The sequence below is a fragment of the Rosa chinensis genome, chromosome 5 (genome assembly GCF_002994745.2).
Source record: "Rosa chinensis cultivar Old Blush chromosome 5, RchiOBHm-V2, whole genome shotgun sequence".
NCBI classification, from domain to species: domain Eukaryota; kingdom Viridiplantae; phylum Streptophyta; class Magnoliopsida; order Rosales; family Rosaceae; genus Rosa; species Rosa chinensis.
In genome coordinates this window covers 18,872,681-18,893,153 of record NC_037092.1, presented here as the reverse complement: position 1 = coordinate 18,893,153, position 20,473 = coordinate 18,872,681, and the positions used below count along the sequence as shown (strand labels likewise).

Here is a 20,473-nt window from a genome sequence, read left to right as displayed (position 1 = left end):
TAATACACCCAGCAATTAGTTTATTTTAAATATATTAATTAACTTCCCCAAAATATCCATGTCTTCACTACCCAGCAATAAAAATCCAAACTTCTGATCTTTGCGAATCCAATCCCGCCAAGCCTCTGGGTCAAACTTCATTTTGATCAGTATTCAACAAATTGAAATAGGACTCACAAATTCAATGGATTCATGAAAAATTCATGTAATTATGGACCCTTCAGTCTTGCTCTTATGTTTAAAGAACCATCTAGAATTCATCTGTTGTGGAGGATGAATAGCAAAGGTTTTGATCAACCAAAAGAAAATCATTATTAGCATGCAAACTCAGCAGCACAACTATTCTATAATTAATTTCAATAAACATTTGCCTCTAAGCGTCGATTTTTTTTTTTAAAATATTCTTAGTCACCTAACTAAAAATGTTAGATCAAAGAAAGAATCACTATAATTAATCGTAAATTCACCCAACCAATTGTCCTGGATATACCACAATTATAAGATTGATGCTAAATTGATGTTTGTCAGATAGGTTTTTCCCAGATTTGCTGGGTACAAAAATGAGATTTGTTAAATTACTCTATCCAAACACACTAAGAAATTTGCTGGGTACATTTAGAAAGACCCATTTTTTATTTTATTTTTTTATCGCAATCACACGGTACGTCAAAAGCTTTCTAAGCTCAAAGACTACTCCAGGCCAAGGGGTCATGTCAAAATGCTTCATTTCTCCTAGCCACCAAGAATATATTGAGATTTAAACTCCAATCAACATCTATGAGATCCGAACCCTAGTGTAGGGGTTCCACACCTAGAAACTCTTACCAACTCGATCACCTGTGATGGTTTTTAAGAAAACGTAATTGAACCGGAAACTACTTTGCACACGGAGTGAGACAATAATAACAACGCATTAGAGTGATCATATTTAATTATGGAGGTGTAAATTTAAAATTGTTACACCTCATTTTTGTCATTGAATCAAAATCAAGAACAGAAAATTTGTTCTCATGTGGTTAAAAAAAAAAAATTTGAATACATTTTGAAAGAGTTTCACAGTATGTCATACTGATTATGTTATAACACTACCATCATTGACCGTTAGAAACCAAATGACCATAATCAACTCAATATCAGGAGTAGACAGATGATAAATTATAAATCATTTAGCCATAAATATAGCCAATCACACGCATGATTACATTTTGTAAAGAGAAGAAAATAGAACCAATTACTTATGCTTTTTGACAGAAAATCAAACCCCAAATCTCATAACCACCTGTATTCTCAAGGGGAAAGTGTGCTGATCAACTTGGCAGTGACTTTAACGCCCATCAAAACCAGAATTGGAGATACCATTTACAGATGCAACCATTTCCGGTCTGTTTCCACCTATAGCATCTGTGATCACATTTCTTTCTGTACAGAATGCTGGTTTTGTAGGAACTGGTAAAGACATGCTTTCATTGGTCAGCATAAGTATCACATCTAACATCGTGGGTCGACTGGCTGCATTTTCCTCCACGCAGAGCAGACCAACATGGACGCACCTCAACAATTGATCTTTATCACATGAATCGTCAAGTGTTGGATCCATTAGTCCTAGTCCTGCACCTTCTTTCCATAACGCCCAGGCCTGAAACAATATTACATTATTCATTTAGAATTTTAGAATCACTGAACCCGCCCACCCTTACAAGAAAAACAAAGAGTTGTTGACACTTGACATACATAGCCAACTAAGTTGAAGGCGCGGCCATCATTGTAGAAGCTGTTGTTTTTCCTACCACTTAGGATTTCAAGCATTAACACTCCGAAACTATAGACATCCGATTTTATGGAAAAATTTCCCCCCATAACATACTCAGGGGGCATATAACCACTGCACCAAATGGAGATGAAAAATTCGTTAGTGCAACTACATTCACAAACTCATGCTTAACAACCGAAAGCAAAATACATAACTGCATGTTTGCTTACAGTGTCCCCACTATCTTCATTGTATTTGCTTCTTGTTCATCATTCATGAAAATCCTAGCCATTCCAAAGTCTGAAATTTTGGGATTCATCCTTTCATCAAGCAGAACATTACTTGCTTTTAAATCTCTATGAATTACTCTCATTCTGGAATATTTGTGCAAGTAAACCAATCCTTGAGCAATTCCTTCAATTATGTTGAAACGTTTGTTCCAATCTAGCTGCTGGCATCTAGTTGAATCTGTACAATCGGTATAATCGGATCAAATCTAAAAACAAATAGATATACACATTTCTATAACAAATACATATATGGAATTAAGCAAGTAGTTAGATTAAAGTAACAACCAAATAAAACGTAGTCCAAGCTTTTGTTTGGCATGTACTCGTATATCAACATTCTCTCTTCACCATGAATGCAAAATCCGAAGAGCTGAACAAGGTTTGTATGCTGGAGTTCATATATAAGTATCAACTCATTCTTAAACTCCGATATACCCTGTCCTGAACGTTTTGAAAGCCTCTTCACTGCCACTTCTTGTCCGGTCACCAATTTCCCCTGAATAATACATGTCACCCAAGTAATTTTTTATATATTCTCAGTTGTGCACAAGAAAAAGATTAATAATGTACTATATAAGATTCACTTGCATTATTCAATGCCTTACCTTATAAACAGGTCCAAAACCGCCTTCTCCTAGCTTATTTTCATCAGAGAAGTTGCAGGTGGCGGCTATGATAGATGCATACTTAAATACCCTTAAATCATCATTTTGAAGTCCATTAGCTTTAGTAGGTCTATTAGAATTCATCATGCAGCATATCCTGGACATTTCTTTGGTTCTCACCTATTAAGTTTAATGCAGATAATTTATCATTTCAATTTGCAAAAGCAATGTCAAAATGTGAAGTTCTTTATAACAGGTAAGTGTACATATCAATGTTTAAAGAAATTATATACCTGCAAGTTTTCTTCTTCGTAGTAGGTAGCACATGCTACAAAACACCATTGCCAGAAGAACAGCGACTAGTGCAATACCAATCCATATCCACTTATGCGATGCATCTGCATAGAGTAACTATTATGCATCATTATGCTTTGTGGTTAAGTAGACTTACCATCATTTCTGGGAGATAGCTTTGTAGTGTTTATTAGTCCTGGTACAATATAGTTTTGACAAACATGCTCATTATAAAACAAGCTAAGGATGACTATACTTACAGCTGCCGTCTGACTTTGTTGTTAAAAAATATACAACAGTTGAACTATAACCTGCGCTGTCTGCAATGAATTTCAAGTTTCCAGTCCAATAATGGCATCCAGTCTGATTAGGAAACAGAAAGATGAATCCACGACAGTTACAATCTGCCCAACAAGCATCCTTACAATCACTAATACTGAGACTTGTATTTGAATCACTTCTTGATGATACAGTAGAGCCGCTAGCATCTGTTGGATTAAAGTAACCATTTACTTGCTCAAATACATCACCAGAACGCCCACACTTGGTTGGCTGGTCCCAAATATGGCATCCACCGTCAGTGTTATACCCATAACAGGAATCTGCTTTTGCAATATCAATTGATTCATCAAAGTCTTTTAGTCTCCCTATTGTGGTTAGCAGCCACTCTGATACAGCATTTTCATCTAAAGTAGTGTAACTAAAATAGTCTTCATTCTTCTTTGAAACAATGCTAAAATTATCAATGAATTAAAAAGCGCGCCTTCAGGCGCGCCTGAGGCTCAAAAAGCAGAAATCATGCCTGAAATTGAGTGTGTTTTGAAGGTTAGGCGACGAGGCGGCTGAGGCGTCGACCAAGGCGTGAAAAGCGACGCCCAAGGCGTCAAAGGCGCACGCCCAGCAACAAAAGAAAAATGACGTCGTTTTGAAACAGATCGTGTTTAAAGCCTTTAGGTCGCGACTGTTCTGCTGTGAGTATTGGAGAGCCGATTTCAGCCTCCTCTCTTACAAGAGGCAGTAAGTTCGATCCCTAACCCAGAGTTTGATTTAGGATTACGATTTTGATTCGCAGCAGTCAATTTGAAGGTATTATTGGAGTTCGATTCGTAGCCGGCCATTTCAAGGAATTGGAGTTCGATTCACAGCAGTCCATTTGAAGGTATGATTCCAATTGATTCCATTATAAATCATGAAAATAGTGTTTGAAACTTTGAACCAGGTTATATTGATCAGGGTAATGTCATTATGTCAAGAACTCAAGAATATATTTGAATGTTTGGTAATGTCAAGAATATATGTATCTGGGTTTGAGTTGTTCCCGTGGCGGATTCAGGTGGTGGCGAGTTTGTGCAGTTGCCCAAACTCGAATTTTTGAGATAGTTAGAAAGTTTATGGCTGTGAAATCCATTCAATATGTAAAAATGGCGGAACTGGGCGGTTTCCTCCATACGACGTTTGGAGTTATTTGACTTTTTATTAACAAAAGTACTATATACAGAAACTCGATCCATTTGGTTAAGGCTAAGGTATATCAGGCTTTGACTAGATATTTATAAGGGAAAATGATCATTTACCCAATTTTAGGCTAAAAATTGCCCACTTGCTCCACCAACTGTTTTTTAACCCCATTTACCCAAAACACTCTAAGGGATTATTTCCCCTTTACCCAATTAATTCTTTTTCTTTTTTTTTTGAGACTTTTTTGCCCTCTCCTTCTTTCTCACTTAGAGAGAGAAGTCACCCTCCACCTTGCTGTGCTCCGGTGACCGGCGACCGGTGACCGGTGACCGGCGAACGGTGACCGGACTCCGGCGACCGGTGACCGGATTCCGGCGACCGATGACCGGAATCCGGCTATTCGAAATCCCACGACCGATGACCGGAATTCGGAATCCGGCTATTATTGCCCCCCAGTAATCATATTACTGCCCCCCAATAATCATATTATTGCCTCCCAATAATCATATTATTTGCCGTCCAGTGAATTGTATGAACTCCCAAAACCAAATGAATACACTACAGGTACAATTGATCAATTTATAATCATATTACTGCCTCCCAATACAAAGTCCAATGTCTCTACTGCCCCCAGTAATCATATTACTGCCTTCCAATACAAAGTCCAATGTCTCTACTGCCCCCCAGTAATCATATTACTGCCTCCCAATACAAAGTCCAATGTCCTAAAACAACATGTAACTTATCAAAACACCACACTATAGTGATCCCTGTCCCTCGTATCAAAGTCTACTGGGGACCAATAATGTGTCTACTGCCCCCCAGTAGACCATCAAACAAACCCGACCCGAATTCCCACATCAGGACCAGCGCCTCCGGGTGCTTCCAGCACGAGCAGCAGCGACTGGGACGATGGGCTTTGACGGTGGGCTCAAGGTCGGCGAAGATTACGCCTAGGACATGCTTGCTGGCACCGATCTCGGAGGATAAGATGGTGGGCTTTGACGGTGGGCTCGAGTTCGGCGAAGATTACGCCTGGGACATGCTTGCCGGCACCGATCTCGGAGAAGATGGTGCTGAAGGCGTCGTGGCTCGGCATCTGGCAGTCCGGCTGGGGGGGAAGGGGAGAGAGAGAGAGAGAGAGAGAATCGGTGAGGGGGGAGAGGGAGAGAGAGAGAGATTAAAATGAGGGTAATTATGTCAGTAGAAGTTAGATTGGGTAAATGGGGTCAAAAAACTCTTAGTGGAGCAAGTGGGCAATTTTTAGGTTAAAATTGGGTAAGTGGTCACGGCCCCTATTTATAATCATATCTTGGCTTTTTAATTGTTAATGGCTTTGAAGTAGAAGTTCTGGCAAAGGAGTTTTAAACTTTTATATCTATCTGTAAGATATATTACATATAATGTTTATCCACGATTGCATATTCACACCCTAGCTTTTCTATTTTGTATTTGATCTTTTTTATATCTGTTCTCTTGCATCAGGAAGCAACTCTTATTGGGTTTTTCACCGGATGATGCATTTCCATTAGGAGCTCCATGTGTATGGTAATGCATCAGAATTGCCTTTGTTCTCTTTTTTATAATACCAGTACCATATTCCACAGTAATTGAGTGTTAATTGATATGCTGCCCGAACTTTAGATCTTTGATTTTATTTTGTGTTGGTGATTTTGTTGAATCATATGGTTCTAGTACTTTATTTATTATAAGTGAATGACAATTAATAATGTTTTTTTTGTTACTCTTAGTGTGGTATATATAAGAGTAATAATTACATGAATATAGGTATTTTATACGTAAGGCTTACGCCTTACGCCTCAAGGCAAACGCTTTCTTGAGGCTCACAGAAAAACGTCTCGGCCTACGCCTCAGCGTTTTAAAACATTGAAAATTATACCTCTTCTGCTTAATATTTTCAAAACTCCCATCTCGAAACACTCCACTACTCCAATACACCACCCCATGCCGCTTAATTTTCAATTCGTGTCCATCAGGGTCCCAATCAAGAGTGAAAGGTCCTGGCACTGCACTTTTCTCAGTTAACCAGCACGAAAGTGACCAATTATGCCCATTACTACGGTTAACCCCTAATTTCATACCTGGCAGAAGCACATCCCCAGGATAATCAAAACTCTGCCACAAATCCCTCTTCACCGATCCATCATCGCTCACTTCTTGCAGCACAAAATTCCCATCATCCATAAGAGTAGCCACAGCATCACCACTGATAGTCTCCGAATCAGCAGAGTAAAGCACCACAGCATCCCCATCTCTGTGAGTAATCTTCAATGTGTAGTTCCTGTCCAATGTAAGAACTCCGAAAGGGTACAAAATGGGTGTTTCTCTATTCGCAACCCACGCATAGTTATGACTCGCATTCCACTTTATAACTAAGTAGCTATGGTTTGGATCAAGTTCATAAACACGAAAATTCATAGTGAACTTCCCATTTGCAGAAACTAACAAGCTTGAAGAATTTAGACTTTCACCTGGTTTCAGTGTGTTTGTTGCACCATTATAAGCAGCACTCCACAAGCTCCACATAAACACCAAGCAAATCAAATCGACACCGCCAGCCATAAATGATTAATCACCACAACCCCAAAGTACTACTCCTCCGAAATCCAAATGATAAAATCAATGCGGAAATAATTGAAGAGATCCCTTTTTTGTGCTGCAATAATTGAAGAGAGTTTAACACTCAAAACCAATTGAAATTTCGTGTCAAAGAGAATGAGAATGCGAATGGGGTAGCTTTGATATTGAGGAGGGTAATGTAGGATTTGAAAACAAGTCAATGTCAAGGCAATGTCAAGGCAAACAATGTAAGGATGTTCCTGTACCTCTGTGTATGATTACAAATGCATTTAGAGGTAGCAATTGTTTTGGAAAAAGTTTTTAGAAGCAGGAATGTTTGTTGACAGAGACTGAAATCTGCTTGGATTATGTTATCCACTTGGATGTGTTGACATGACATCTTCAAAATAGCCCAGCCACACCATGAAGATGACAAGAACCTGCACGTTTGGGATGTAATAAAGGAGTCTTGGAGACCAACTAGCAGCACCACGTGGCTAGAAGGGCCCAGGATTTCGATCGGAACTAGTCTCAAAACTAAGACGACGCCACTCGGCTGTACACAGAAGTTGGACTTATTCATGCACATTTTTCACAAGATATCAACTTCCCATTTTTCACATTTTTCACACTTTATAACTAAGCAGCTGAAGTTTGCATCTTGCTTATAAACTCGAAAATTCAAAGTGAACTTCCCATTAGCAGAAACTAACAAGCTTGAAGAATCTAGACTTCCGCCTGGTTTCAGTGTGTTTGTTGCACCATCACAAGTACTCCACAAGCTCCACATAAACATCAAGCAAATCAAATCGGCACCGCCAACCATAAATGCTAAATCACCACGAGTTCTCCAAAATCCAAATGATAAAATCTATGCTGAATTTTTTTTTTTTGCCGGGCTGTACAGTCAAAAAAAGAAATTTTTTTTTTCTAGAGACCCTTTTTTTTTTGCTGGAATAATTGAAAGAGAATTTAACACTCAAAATTAACCTCACCCTAAAAAGTCAATGGTCAACTGCAAAAAAAAATATTCTAGAGACCCTATTTTTTTTGCTGGAATAATTGAAAGAGAATTTAACACTCAAAATTAACCTCACCCTAAAATGTCAATGGTCAACCGCACCCAGCAGGACATAGCATCAAAAAATTAAGTTTTTTTCTTTATTTAATCAGATTTTTGTTTGGAGAAATTTTATTCACACACCTCTAAATACTAAATATACATCCCTTTTTTCATGCACCCAACATCATATTTTATGGGTAAGTTAAATTACCAAAAGAGATATTTATATTTTTCTAGTTTAGTGATCAAAGAAAGGAGAAATTTTTCTGTGCTGCAGTAGAACCATGTGGCAATCTGATGTGGTATGGCGTCCCTATAATAATATGACAGCTAGTTTCCAATAAATATAATACAAACTCAATTATGTCTATTTTTTCAGAAAAGACCTTTTTGGGTCTTCATTCTATGGCCTCTGAGCTCTGAAGCATGTTCATCTTCTTGCATATTCATCAATTATGTTTCCTGCGAGTGGGACAACTCCTAGGATAATAAGTCTAATTTTGTTGTATCTTTGAGTAACTTTTCAAAAGATCCATCAATTCTGAAATTGGAAGTTGCCAAGCATTCCCTCCCAATGCAGCTGCCAGAGGAGTCGCCGTGAAATCGACCGCCTCCATTTTCCTTTCCTTGCTCATAGCTCCATTGTTCGTCATCAGGAGACCGAGCTCGTCCTCCAAAGCCTCCAGTAAGTAATTGAATCTCACAAATTCAATTTGGGTTCTTGGAAATTGAAATTTATAATCCTATTGATTGATTAAATTCATGAATTTTGGAATCAGGAAGTGAAACTTATTAAGAAAACCCAACCAATCACAGTTGAAGTTGAACAAAGCTTCTCAAATTTATCTTTATTAATTTTTCCTATCATGGATGAATCTGGAATTTTGGATAGACACCTTCAAGTTTCGCATCCTTGATCAAGGTTTCATGTCTACCAACCTTATTCAAGACATGTTGTTTATTTGGATGATCGATTGGAAGTAGGATAATATTTTTGGCCCAAAGAATTGGGATAATTAGACTTTCAATTGTATTAAGGAAGAGTCTCATGGAGCCATGGAGGAAGAGCCTATGGCTATGAAGAAGGAAGAAAACCCAAAAATGTATTTTCTCTTAGTGGGATTCCAAATTATTTTAAGAAGAAGACGTGTCAAAATAGGATAGGGACGTCACACCATGTCAGGTTGCCACGTGGTTCTACTGTAGCACTGAAAAATGGTCATCTGTAGCCAGCTCATGAATTAATTTATGAAAGGGACAGGCTTGAAGTCCCAGACATTGAAAAGGAGATTAACAATTAGACCATTCTTTTCAGCTGATTCATGAGTTCATTCTTTTCCTTCTTTTTTATGCTCAGAAGTGAAACTACATCAGGCCCAATTAGTCAAGGCAAACAGAAGCATTGTATTGGTTCAGTGAGTATTTCATCAAACACATATCAACTACTTTTCTTTCTTTAAAAAAAAAAAACCATAAACCCCATTGACCCAAATTGAAAAATATGACAAAACTCGAGAAAATCTAACCAAATAGAGAACTTGGGTTGAGATCAAACCTATGATCTCTCTTCTTGAAGACTTGAACCTCTTCAAATTGCAAAAGAGTCTCTGGTTGGTACCGAGCAGTCTCAATAAGAAAGAAGCAAAAACCTTCATATTTTGGGCGTTTTGCCTTTTGGCACATGACCAAAAATAATAGATGATCCCTTATTTAATGACATGGTGACAGAACAGAAAAACCAAAACTAAGGTGCTTAGCATGGCTGGTAGGCTTACTTTAGTCCAATCTGTTACTTCTTCCATTCCTATTTATGCAATGCAAACTGCCAAGCTGCCTGTTAGCCTCTGTGACAAAATTGACAAGCTGAATAGGGATTTTATTTGGGGAGATACTGAGTGTCAAAAGAAAATCCACCTTGTCAACTGGGACTTGGTTTGCCAACCTAAGCTGTTGGGTGGGTTGGGAATTAGAATGACTGCTGACATGAACCAGGCAATGTTTTCCAAGGCAAGTTGGAGAATCTTTCAAAATGATAATGGTTTATGGGCTTCTATTTACAAGGCTAAGTATCTCACTAAAAACCTTCTTACTGATAGGGATTATAAGCCTCCTCCGGATTGTTCTAGTACTTGGAGAAGTATCTCTTATGGAGTTGAGTTTCTTAGAAAGTGTTTGAAATAGAGAGTTGGTAATGGTAGATGTATTAAGTTTTGGACGGACCACTGGCTCATTCCCACTCCCTTTATTAGTTTGGCTCTTCCTTCAGCCACTATTAATATTAATGCTGTCATTTGTGAGTTCTGGAATGAGACTGGCTGGAACCTGGATCTTCTCACTACTTTGGTGCCAAACCACATTGTGAGTCTAATTGTTAATGTTCCTACTGGTTTTGAGAATTGTGGCTGTGATTCTCTCATCTGGGGCCTTACCTCCAATGGTAAATTTTCTGTCAAGTCTGCTTATAACTCCAAGTTTGATTTGAGTAGGCCTCACAGCTCTCATTGGAACACTATTTGGAAAATCAATATCCCCCCAAAACTCAAGTCTTTTCTCTGGGTGGTTATGCATGGAAAGCTGCTGACTAATGTCCAAAGAGCCAGAAGAGGCTTCACTTAGAATACTTCATGCCCTATTTGCCATGCTGCTGATGAAACTCTTTTGCACATGTTTAGAGATTGTCCTAGAGCCTCTGCCATTTGGAAATATTTTCTCAAACCTGGTAGCATTTCTAACTCTTTCTTTCTTGATTGGAATGGCTGGATTGCTGCTCAAATTCATTGTCAAATTATCATTCAGAAAAATGTTAAATGGTGCAGCCTCTTTGTTTTCATTTGTTGGTTCATTTGGAAATGGAGGAATAAGGTTGTTTTTTATCCTAATTTCGCTATGCCTGCTTGCCCTTTGAAAGTTATTTGGAATTATGCTGATGAGTGGACTGAGGCCAACCTAAGGAAAAATGTTGATTCTGTTTATTGCAATGTTTATTTGGCCTGGCAAAAACCTGCTGACAATTTTTACAAGTTGAATGTGGATGGTACTAGGAGCTCTTCTTCTTGTAAGATTGGTGGTGGGGGTGTGATCAGAGACCACTTTGGCAACTGGATTTGTGGATTTCAAGTGAATTTAGGTGTTGGGGACATCCTTGATGCTGAGGCTTGGGGACTTTATTTTGGGCTTAAAATGGCTGCTAACTTGCACATCTCTCAACTTGAGTTTGAGTCTGATTCTGCAGTGTTGGTGCAGCTGATACAAAGTGCTGACCTTGACAATCATCCTCTTAGTTCTCTTCTGACTGGTTGTCTCAATCTCATGAACAGCATGGGGAATGCTCATATTAGGCATATTTTCAGGGAATGCAACAGGACTGCAGATGCCATGGCCAAGGATAGTATTAACCATGAGCTTGGTTTCATTACTCTTGATAACACTCCCATTCATGCTGCTTAATCATACCTGGATGACATAGCCTCTCTGTGTAGAGCTAGAAGGAGTACTTACTCCAATTCTTAGTCTTCTTGCTTTTTTTGTTTGGGCCTACTAGGCCCTGTTTGTAACCAAAAAAAAAAAAGCAACCAAAAAGAGAGATGTCATAAACCCAAATTAAAACCCATTGATGGCATATACCCAATAACATTATGCCAAACATAATGCAAGCATTGTGGAAAAGGAGTCACCTTCAAGAAGCTCAGAGACTTGCTCAGTCTAACCCAACTCACTTAGACAATTACTATTGCTTGTATATGAAGATTCTGCAACTCTGCATCGATCAACGAGTAGAAAGACCCGGTCTTTTGGCTCACACCCATGTGATCACAAATGGGTATGCTTCAAATTTGAATTTGAACACCAAATTGATCAACTTTTACTGCAAATTTGGCCGCGTGGTTAGTGCTCGCAAGGTGTTCGATAAAATGCCTGAGAGAAATGTTGTGTCTTGGACCTCTATGGCTTCTGGGTATGCTCAAAGTGGAAGCTATGAGAAAGCTTTGGGGGTGTTTTTGGAAATGCGTCGGGCGGGTTTCAGAGCTAATCAGTTTGGGTATGGGAGTGCATTGAGGGCATGCACTGGTTTGAGGTCTTTGGAAGTAGGAATGCAGATACAGGGGTGTCTTGTGAAAGGAAGGTTTGCTGAGAACTTGTTTGTGCTGAGTGCACTAGTTGATTTTCATGCCAAGTGTGGAAAGATAGAGGATGCTTGCTGTGTTTTCGAGGCAATGTCGGAAAGGGACTTGGTTTCTTGGAATGCAATCATTGGAGGGTATGCTGTTCAGGGTTTTAGTGACGACTCGTTGCGAATGTTTCGGTCAATGATGAGGGAAGGTGAATGTTTATGCTTTTGGTTAAATTTTCAGTGTTTGGTAGTCTTGTTGTTGTGCTCCTTTGTGTTTGTTTGATGTTTGATTTTCGTTTGTGTTACCTTAGGCATGGTTCCTGATTGCTTCACCTTCGGGAGTGTTTTGAGAGGCTTGGCCGGAGATGGTGGTTTGGTGAAGGTCAGTGAAATGCATGGATTGATAATGCATCTGGGTTTTGGATCACACAAAAGTTTGAGTGGATCGCTAATCAATGCATATGCAAAATGTGGGAAGGCAGAGTTTGCCCATAAGATATACAGAAGTATGATAGAAAAGGACATTATATCTTGCACTGCACTAATTACTGGGTATGCACGAGAAGGTAACTACAGCAGAGATGTGCTAGATCTCTTCAAAGAGATAACTGTTATGAACATGAGACTGGATGGTGTCATATTGTGCTCCATGCTTAATATATGTGCAAATGTTGCTTCATTGATAATGGGAAGACAAATCCATGCACTTATGTTGAAGCACCAACCTTGTCTTGATGTGGCCATGGGAAATGCTCTTGTTGATATGTATGCAAAATGCGGAGAAATTGAAGATGCTAACCATGCTTTTGAGGAGATGGAGGAAAAGAATGTAATTTCATGGACGTCTCTGATTTCTGGATATGGAAGGAATGGCCATGGAGATAAAGCAATTGCATTGTATAAAAGGATGGAACTAGAGGGATTGAAACCTAATGATATCACATTCTTATCTCTTCTCTTTGCTTGTAGCCATACTGGATTGACTAGTGAAGGATGGGAATGCTTCAATACTATGCTTGGCAAATACAACATCTTGCCTCGGTCTGAGCATTTTTCTTGCTTAGTAGATCTTTATGCACGTGCAGGTTTGCTGGAAGATGTGCATAAGTTGATATGTGACATGAACATTAAGCCTGATCCCTCACTTTGGGGAGCTGTTCTTGGGGGATGTAGCACCTATGGTAATAAGTCACTTGGAGAAGTGGCATCAATGCATCTTTGTGATATTGATCCTGAGAATTCAGTTAACTATGTTGTTCTTGGAAGCATCTATGCTGCATCTGGTGCATGGGACAATGCTTTGGAAACACGAGATTTGTTAGAGAAGAGAAGTTTGAAAAAAGAACCAGCGCACAGCCTTTTACATTCCAGAACAAGCAACATATTATTTTTGCAGCCACCTTAAGACGGTAAAACTAGCTAACTTTGTTATTCATCTGTGGAGAGGAGCAAGGATTTATTATCACACTGATCATGTGGATCTTTTGCTTATGCTCCAAGAGTCCATTTATCTCGTTTTACTTTTGGGATAGCGTTGTTGTCCAACAAGGGAGCTACGTGTACCTGTTTCACATATTGCTTGTGGCGCTCAGGTATTTGTCCTTCCTCAAGAATGTGCACTTTTATATTTGTGTCAGTCTGCTTCATATAAGAGTACTGAAATTTGATATATAACAAGTATATGTTATGCTATTAAGTGTAACTTTGTGTTTGGAAACTTTGGGCAGGCGTGGAAGAGGAGACCGTTGATATTGATCTTAATTTTTAAACCACCAAAGCATGATAAAGCGAAATCAAGGTAATGCTGGAAAGCATCAGAGTGCTGATAACCGGATACGAGCCCTCCCCAAGTCAATGTGAATATGGCCAATTGGATTTCTTTTTCCGTGTGCTGTGCAGTGAATTGATCTTATTATACATCCTCCTGGTAAACATTCTCACTCTCTTAGCTTCTCTTCCTTCATGTGTTTATATTGTTTGTAATTTTGAACCAGCAGGAGACACTCATCCACTTATGTGTAGAACTGAGCTTATAAGGAAGAGTTTATCTTGCAGGCAAACAGTTATCAGGACTGAGAGACAAGAAGAGATAAATTTGTTATGGTAGAAGCATTTCAATCACTAGAAGAGTGTCTTGGAATTTCAGATTGTAGCTTTCCAACCTAGTCCCTGTACTGAAAATGTACGTCAGTGTTAGCACCGAAGAGGTTCAGATTCTCACTATGCTGCATGGTAATGAGTTCCCAAACTCTATCAGCTGCTGGAATGATCTAGGCTGCCACATTTACAAAATAGTCTGACCAGAAATATACTGTTGCTACCTTGCTCAAGAAACCCTCATTTCTTTTGTATTCAGTTTCAGCAAAGAATATGGAAGCTGCCGTCTGATTGACTTTGTTTGTTGATTATCAGAGAAAGGTTTTTGGAAAACAGATTGAGAATACGAGATCCGTGATCAACTGTTCTAGTAATATATGAACCCCCCAAATTTATGTGCTGTGCTTTCTAGACTTGAAAATAGAATACAAGTTCATTCCCATCTGTTTTGTGTCTCTGCTCTTGTGCTTGTGCCTCCTGGGAGAAATTATGGGACTCTACTATGTTCATGTTAGCAACAAACAGAACTTGCCTACGAAATTCAAATTGGGTAACTTAATACACTAGTTAGTCGAAATTAAAAACAAGAATATGTGATTGCAATGTCCAAGTGACGACCCCAATTATTAAATAATGTTAAAGTTTCAATCTTTTTGGATCATGATATCTATAATGTCCAATTTTCATGAAGTGACTCAAAAGTATAAGACGGTTTTGCCCCAGTGTTTTTTTACTACGTAGCCGTTGCTCATTTACAATAGAGACATCAAGATCACAACTTTATGAAGTTGTCACCCGAAATTCTCAATACACATTCTATTCCCAATCTAAAGCTTGCCATTCTCTGCCGGCAGCTACAATCAAACCCTCAATCCTTCAATGAATCACACCACCCATTGACATGAAATCCAGACTCCAATCTTTACTAAAGCTCCGTAATTTACTTCCAGCTTCGCCATATCTGATCCCTTTGCCCAAATGCTTCTCCTCACCCAAGTCCTGCATTTTCATGCCCACCACGTATTCGACGATTTGCCTGACCCAACAAGAAGGTGTAGGAAAAGACACTAGCGACCAACCCGAGGACTCTGTGCCAGTCCTGAAGAGATTGGGCTGTAGCGATGCTGACATAGCCAAGATTTTCACAAAGGCATCTGCTCTAAAGCACGCTGACATAGACCAGCTTAACTGGAAACTCGAACTCCTAACTGGGTTGGGACTTACCGCACCTGAGATGGTGAAGATAGTCTGTGGCCGGCCCCGGATTCTCGTTTCTCGACTCACCTGCTTTGCTGAGCAGCTTAAGTACTTCAATGAATTGTTTGGTTCAAGGGAGTTGCTTGTCAGAGCCATTTTGAGGAACCCGTCTCTCCTGACCTATGACCTTCACAAGACAATCAAACCCACCATTGAGATGTATAGAGTAGTTGGTCTTGATATGAAGGACTTGATCCAAATGATTCTAGCGCGGCCGACATTGATCTCAAGAACTTCATTTAGTGAAGAGAAGATGGAGTTTATCCGCAAGACCGGGGTGTCAAAAACTGCCACAATGTATAAGTATGTAGTCACACTCATTGGCGTTTCGCGCCTTGAAACTATCCGTCAGAAGATAGCAAACTTTGAGAAGTTTGGTATGTCAGAAGAAGAGATTTTCTGTCTTTTTGGGAAATCTCCCTATGTTATGTCACTGTCAATCGATAAGGTTCAGAGGAACATGACTTTCATCTTGTCACAATTGAAGCTTCCTGCTAAAATAGTTCTTGATCGCCCAAGTTTGCTATACTTGAATCTGGAGAATGTGATGAAGCCACGAGCACTTCTCGCAGGGAAGATGCACGAAATGGGACTTGAACCGCAGATTACAGGTCCTATGATCTTGACTGTAATGAGGATGAATGAGAAGAGATTTCTGAAGGCATTTGTTAGTCATCAACCGATGGAGGTTGCTGATGAATTGATGGAGTACTACGAAAATGTGAAGGGTGTGAAGCGATTGGCAGAAGCCTCGAAGAAGAACTGTAATTATGGATTTCCTTTCTGAATGTTTTCCATCTGATTTTCAACTTTTAAGTGTAATTTAATCACAGTTCTCTCTCTATAATTATTTTGGTACATGAACTAGGAGCAGTTTCACACTTTCTCATAATCATTCTCTTTAATCCCTTTTTCAATTATTCTTCGATTTGGATGCTGTTTATTTATTTTTATTTATTTTGTACTGCATGCAGTTAGCTGACACTGATCCATTGCTTTGTACAAAAGATTCGGATTCCATTTCTTTAAGGCTGCTTCTGTTTCTGATTTAGGAAACTGCTGAACATGTTTTAATCCTACATTGTATGTTTCCAAGAATTTGTTTTGAACATGCACTGTATGGGTGATGCACACTATTTCTAGTACAACTTCCAAACATACAAAGGGGATTAGTTAGCTTCTCATGAGACACAAAAGTGTGTTTTGTTGTTTTTATCCAAATGTCCACCACGTAGTGGCGGAAGCTCCTCCGTAGTTTTCTTCTCTTATTAGTGAGAATATTGAATAATCCTTAATTCATCATATGTAAGGTTACCGGCGGAGTTACTCTTCTCTTCGCCCAGAATTTCTTCCGTTAGTTGACTAGGTGAAAGACCTAACTTATGGACGCCACCACAATTTTGATTCAATATGTACTGATTTTTGGGTTTAGGGCAAGGAGCTCTTTGGCACAAAAATAAAATTCGTGGGTACGACGAGAATCACCTTTTGACCCAAAAACTCAAATGACCCAAAGCGCCCCTCAATACAAAAACATTAGTGTTTAAAGCCGCCTTGTCTCAGTTGTGCCTAAAGGGGTAAACCCCTTAAACCTCAGTGAGTCAGCTAAAACCCTTTCGAAGGTGGGGCTATGAGGCAATGGTAAATAGCAAGAAGAGTCCATGGTGCTGGTAACATTACAGAAAACTATACTTGTCCTTGTTCAATATCATCAGAACTTTTTTGTGTTCATGCAATAAAGTTTTGAGCTTCAATTTTTTGCATGAAGTTTACTGCTTTATACTGATTCATTATTGCATTACAATTTCCCAGTAATGCTTAACCAATAAATTGACTGATAATCAATACCCACTTCTCCATTTTGTGGACATTTGAACCCAAGTTCATAGTTTTGGCACAAGACAATAAAATGCAGTATCAGTGAATTCCATAGTTGTAAGATTGTTGATATGAAATCTAGATTTGATTCTGTATTCAAGCTCTGCATAGTGTTCCCTGCCGGTCGAAATCACTCTCCTTTCCCCAGAACTGTTCTCCCAACTTGTTTAAGTTTCGTGCACATCACCTATTCGGCAGTTTGCCTCACCCAGGAAGAAAGTGTAGTGGAAGACATTTTTGACCAACCAAAGACCTCTGCAGAAGTTCTGGAGAAATGGGGTTGTAGTGATGCTGACATATCGAAGCTGTTCAGGCGCCGGCCTACTTTAAGGAATGCTGACCTTAACCAGCTTCAGTTCAAGTTAAACCTTTTGAGTGGATTGGGTATTACTGCACCTGAGCTTTTGAAGATGATCAATTGTCGCCCCCGGTTGCTCAGTGTTCGGATTGATCATTGCTTTGATGAGCGGCATGAGTTCTTTATGAAATTGTTTGGGTCAAGGGAACTGCTTGTCAAAGCCATTGTAAGGAACCCGTCTCTCTTGATCTATGACTTCCATAATAAAGTCAAGCCGACCATTGCTCTATATGAGGGAATGGGTCTTAGTCGGGAGGAGTTAGTCCCAATGCTAATATCACGGCCGACATTGATCCCAAGAACTACATTTAACTACGAGAAGATGGAGTATATACGGAAAACTGGACTGTCAAATGAGTCCAGGATGTATAAGTATGTTGTGACACTCATTGGCATTTCACGCCTTGAAACTATCAGTGAGAAAGTGGCAAATTTTGAAAAGTTTGGTTTCTCAGAAGATGAGATTTTCGGCCTTTTGGGAAGGTCTCCCATAGTGTTTACTCTTTCAGTGGATAAGGTCCAGAGGAACATGACTTTCATTTTAGGACAAATGAAACTTCCTGCTACAGTGATTCTTGAGCACCCATTTTTGCTGTACATGAATCTGGAGGCTGCTTTGAAGCCGCGAGTATGTCTTGCAGGAAAAATTGAGGATATGGATCTTGATGTGCAAATTAAAGGACCTAAGTTGCTGACGGCATTGAGAATGACAGAGAAAAGATTTGTGAAGGCATTTGTTAATTGTCACCCAAAGGATGTTGCTGATGAATTGATGGAGTACTATACAAAAGCAAAGGGTGTGAAGCGATTGGCAGAAGCCTCAAAGAAGAAATTGTATGAAGGCTTTCCTTACTAAAATTTTGGCTATCAGGTTTTCTTCTTTTGACCTCAAAGATGTCTTATTCGTTATTTTACTTGTGTATATCATTGTTATACATTTCCTAAGCATTTTGGTTAAGCAGAATTGTCATTTTCTGTAATCCTTAATTTTATTATGGAGTTTGGTTTATTCTTTATGAGGCATGATCTTTATCTTTTTCTCTCCGTCTCATGCGCTACAATCAGCTAATTTCACGAAGTTCAAGTTACATGTCCTTTAGCTTTCCACTTGTTAGAATTACATTTTCTTAGGGAATACCTGTCCTTTAGCCTAATGCTGGTGTTGTTGCTGATTGTTTAGGGTCATAACTGTTTCTACTACGTTCTTGGGTGCAGAACCTTGCTTTAGTTGCCAGATGAACACTGCAGTAGAGAGAACACGATAGACAAATAATAATAATTGAAAACTGCCTGTTATATTGAAAATTAGTTTCTTTGAGTTTTCTAGGGATGTATGTTTTGTCCTATATGATGTTGTTTTGCAAGCAATCTGGTTTCATAAATGTCAATTGGTATGTCACTCAGATAATGACGCTAATTCTGGGTAGTATATATTATATCTATATCTATTAGTTTCTAAATCCTATCATGTATGTTTTAGTCTCTTTTTACGTTTCTAATATTTTGTGTTCCAGACTTCATGTGAACTTGGAGAGCTTATGTCGTGCTGTAAAGCCTGTAGGAACTTGAATCATCTGTAAGTTTAAACTTACATCCTACAAGTGATTCCAAGCATTAATGGACTTTTAGATGAGTCTCAGATGCCTAAATTTTTCTTTGAAAGGCTCTCTGCTTTATTATTTTTGCTATGATGCCCGATCTCATTCAGTAGTTGTTGTTCTTGTTATTATATTGGCTGTATTTCCCCATAATCACAGCAATGTCGGACTCATAGAATAGTTGACTTGAGCATCAGACTTCTAGTCTCAGGGTATTGATTACGATGATTCATGACCAGAAGCAAGGTCTCCTTCTATTGGATCTCAAAAGAATTTGGCGCTTGTTTCTTGTGTGGTAGGCTACAGTGAGCTTTACCCGGTCTGCACACAGTGTACCTTGTCCCCTCTAGTGAGACGGCTATCTATTTTAAAATGGAAACAACCTTTTAGTGGCAGGATGAAACAGAAGTTGCGCTATTGGTTATGATGCTTCTCTTTAGTAGAGTTATCTTTTCGTTATGTCACCGCTTTATCAAAGCAAATAGAGTAGCCGATTATGCACTCTTTGCTAACTAGTGCATGTTAGAACACATTACTTCTCGTAGTATAGGGTTTAGGCTCTACACCCCCCCCCCCTCCGGCGGTTATCTTTACGTTATGTCACCGCTTTATCAAAGCAAATAGAGTAGCCGATTATGCACTCTTTGCTAACTAGTGCATGTTAGAACACATTACTTATCGTAGTATAGGGTTTAGGCTCTACACCCCCCCCCCCCCCCCCTTCCTAAAACCCCCAATATGTATACTACGGTTTCATTAATCAATGCTTAAAGGCAGTTGCGCCTTCCCTCCTTCAAAAAAAGAACAATTGAAGATTTAGATTTTGCATCTATAAAGAAACAAGATGAGCCCTCATTCTCAACGAAAACCCCTTTCCAAACCCTAATTGGGAAATCCTCTTCCCAATCCAACCATATATTTGGTTCCAGCCATCGTGACATTGAGCGTGGTGCCCCTGAGCCGAACCAAACGGGTTGGCAGCATGGTCAACGAGGACAAGCTCGAGTTCGTCACATCATACCGCATAGAGTCCATCATGAGCTTTGACCATATAGGGATCAAGGACGATCTCCTCCCCAGTATTTACAACTACGGCTTGAAGAAGATTTAGATTTGTAGAGAGAGAGAGTAGAT

At 39.2% G+C, this 20,473-nt stretch overlaps 4 protein-coding genes across 4 annotated transcripts; 3 read left to right on the top strand and 1 right to left on the bottom strand.

Annotated features, from left to right (window-relative positions):
• Positions 1-1,324: 1,324 nt before the first annotated feature.
• On the bottom strand, positions 1,325-7,023 carry LOC112203348 (G-type lectin S-receptor-like serine/threonine-protein kinase CES101). Its single transcript, XM_024301177.2, has 7 exons — positions 6,323-7,023; positions 2,939-3,043; positions 2,646-2,812; positions 2,326-2,536; positions 1,981-2,218; positions 1,732-1,882; positions 1,325-1,636 (listed from the first exon to the last, which is right to left on the bottom strand). Exons 1-7 carry the CDS (start codon positions 6,978-6,980, stop codon positions 1,325-1,327), a joined length of 1,842 nt encoding a protein of 613 aa, XP_024156945.2. The 5' UTR covers positions 6,981-7,023.
• Positions 7,024-11,528: 4,505 nt separating this feature from the next.
• LOC112164853 (pentatricopeptide repeat-containing protein At3g20730) lies at positions 11,529-14,843 on the top strand. The gene is made up of 4 exons (XM_024301172.2): positions 11,529-12,360; positions 12,463-13,743; positions 13,879-14,078; positions 14,207-14,843. The coding sequence occupies exons 1-2, from the start codon at positions 11,676-11,678 to the stop codon at positions 13,554-13,556; spliced, it is 1,779 nt and encodes a 592-aa protein (XP_024156940.2). The 5' UTR covers positions 11,529-11,675; the 3' UTR covers positions 13,557-13,743; positions 13,879-14,078; positions 14,207-14,843.
• Positions 14,844-15,257: 414 nt separating this feature from the next.
• LOC112203347 lies at positions 15,258-16,292 on the top strand. The gene has a single exon (XM_024344330.1). The coding sequence runs from the start codon at positions 15,258-15,260 to the stop codon at positions 16,290-16,292; it is 1,035 nt and encodes a 344-aa protein (XP_024200098.1).
• A 628-nt stretch (positions 16,293-16,920) lies between these two features.
• On the top strand, positions 16,921-18,757 carry LOC112166443 (transcription termination factor MTERF9, chloroplastic). The gene has a single exon (XM_024303287.2). The coding sequence runs from the start codon at positions 17,455-17,457 to the stop codon at positions 18,595-18,597; it is 1,143 nt and encodes a 380-aa protein (XP_024159055.1). The 5' UTR covers positions 16,921-17,454; the 3' UTR covers positions 18,598-18,757.
• Positions 18,758-20,473: the final 1,716 nt, after the last annotated feature.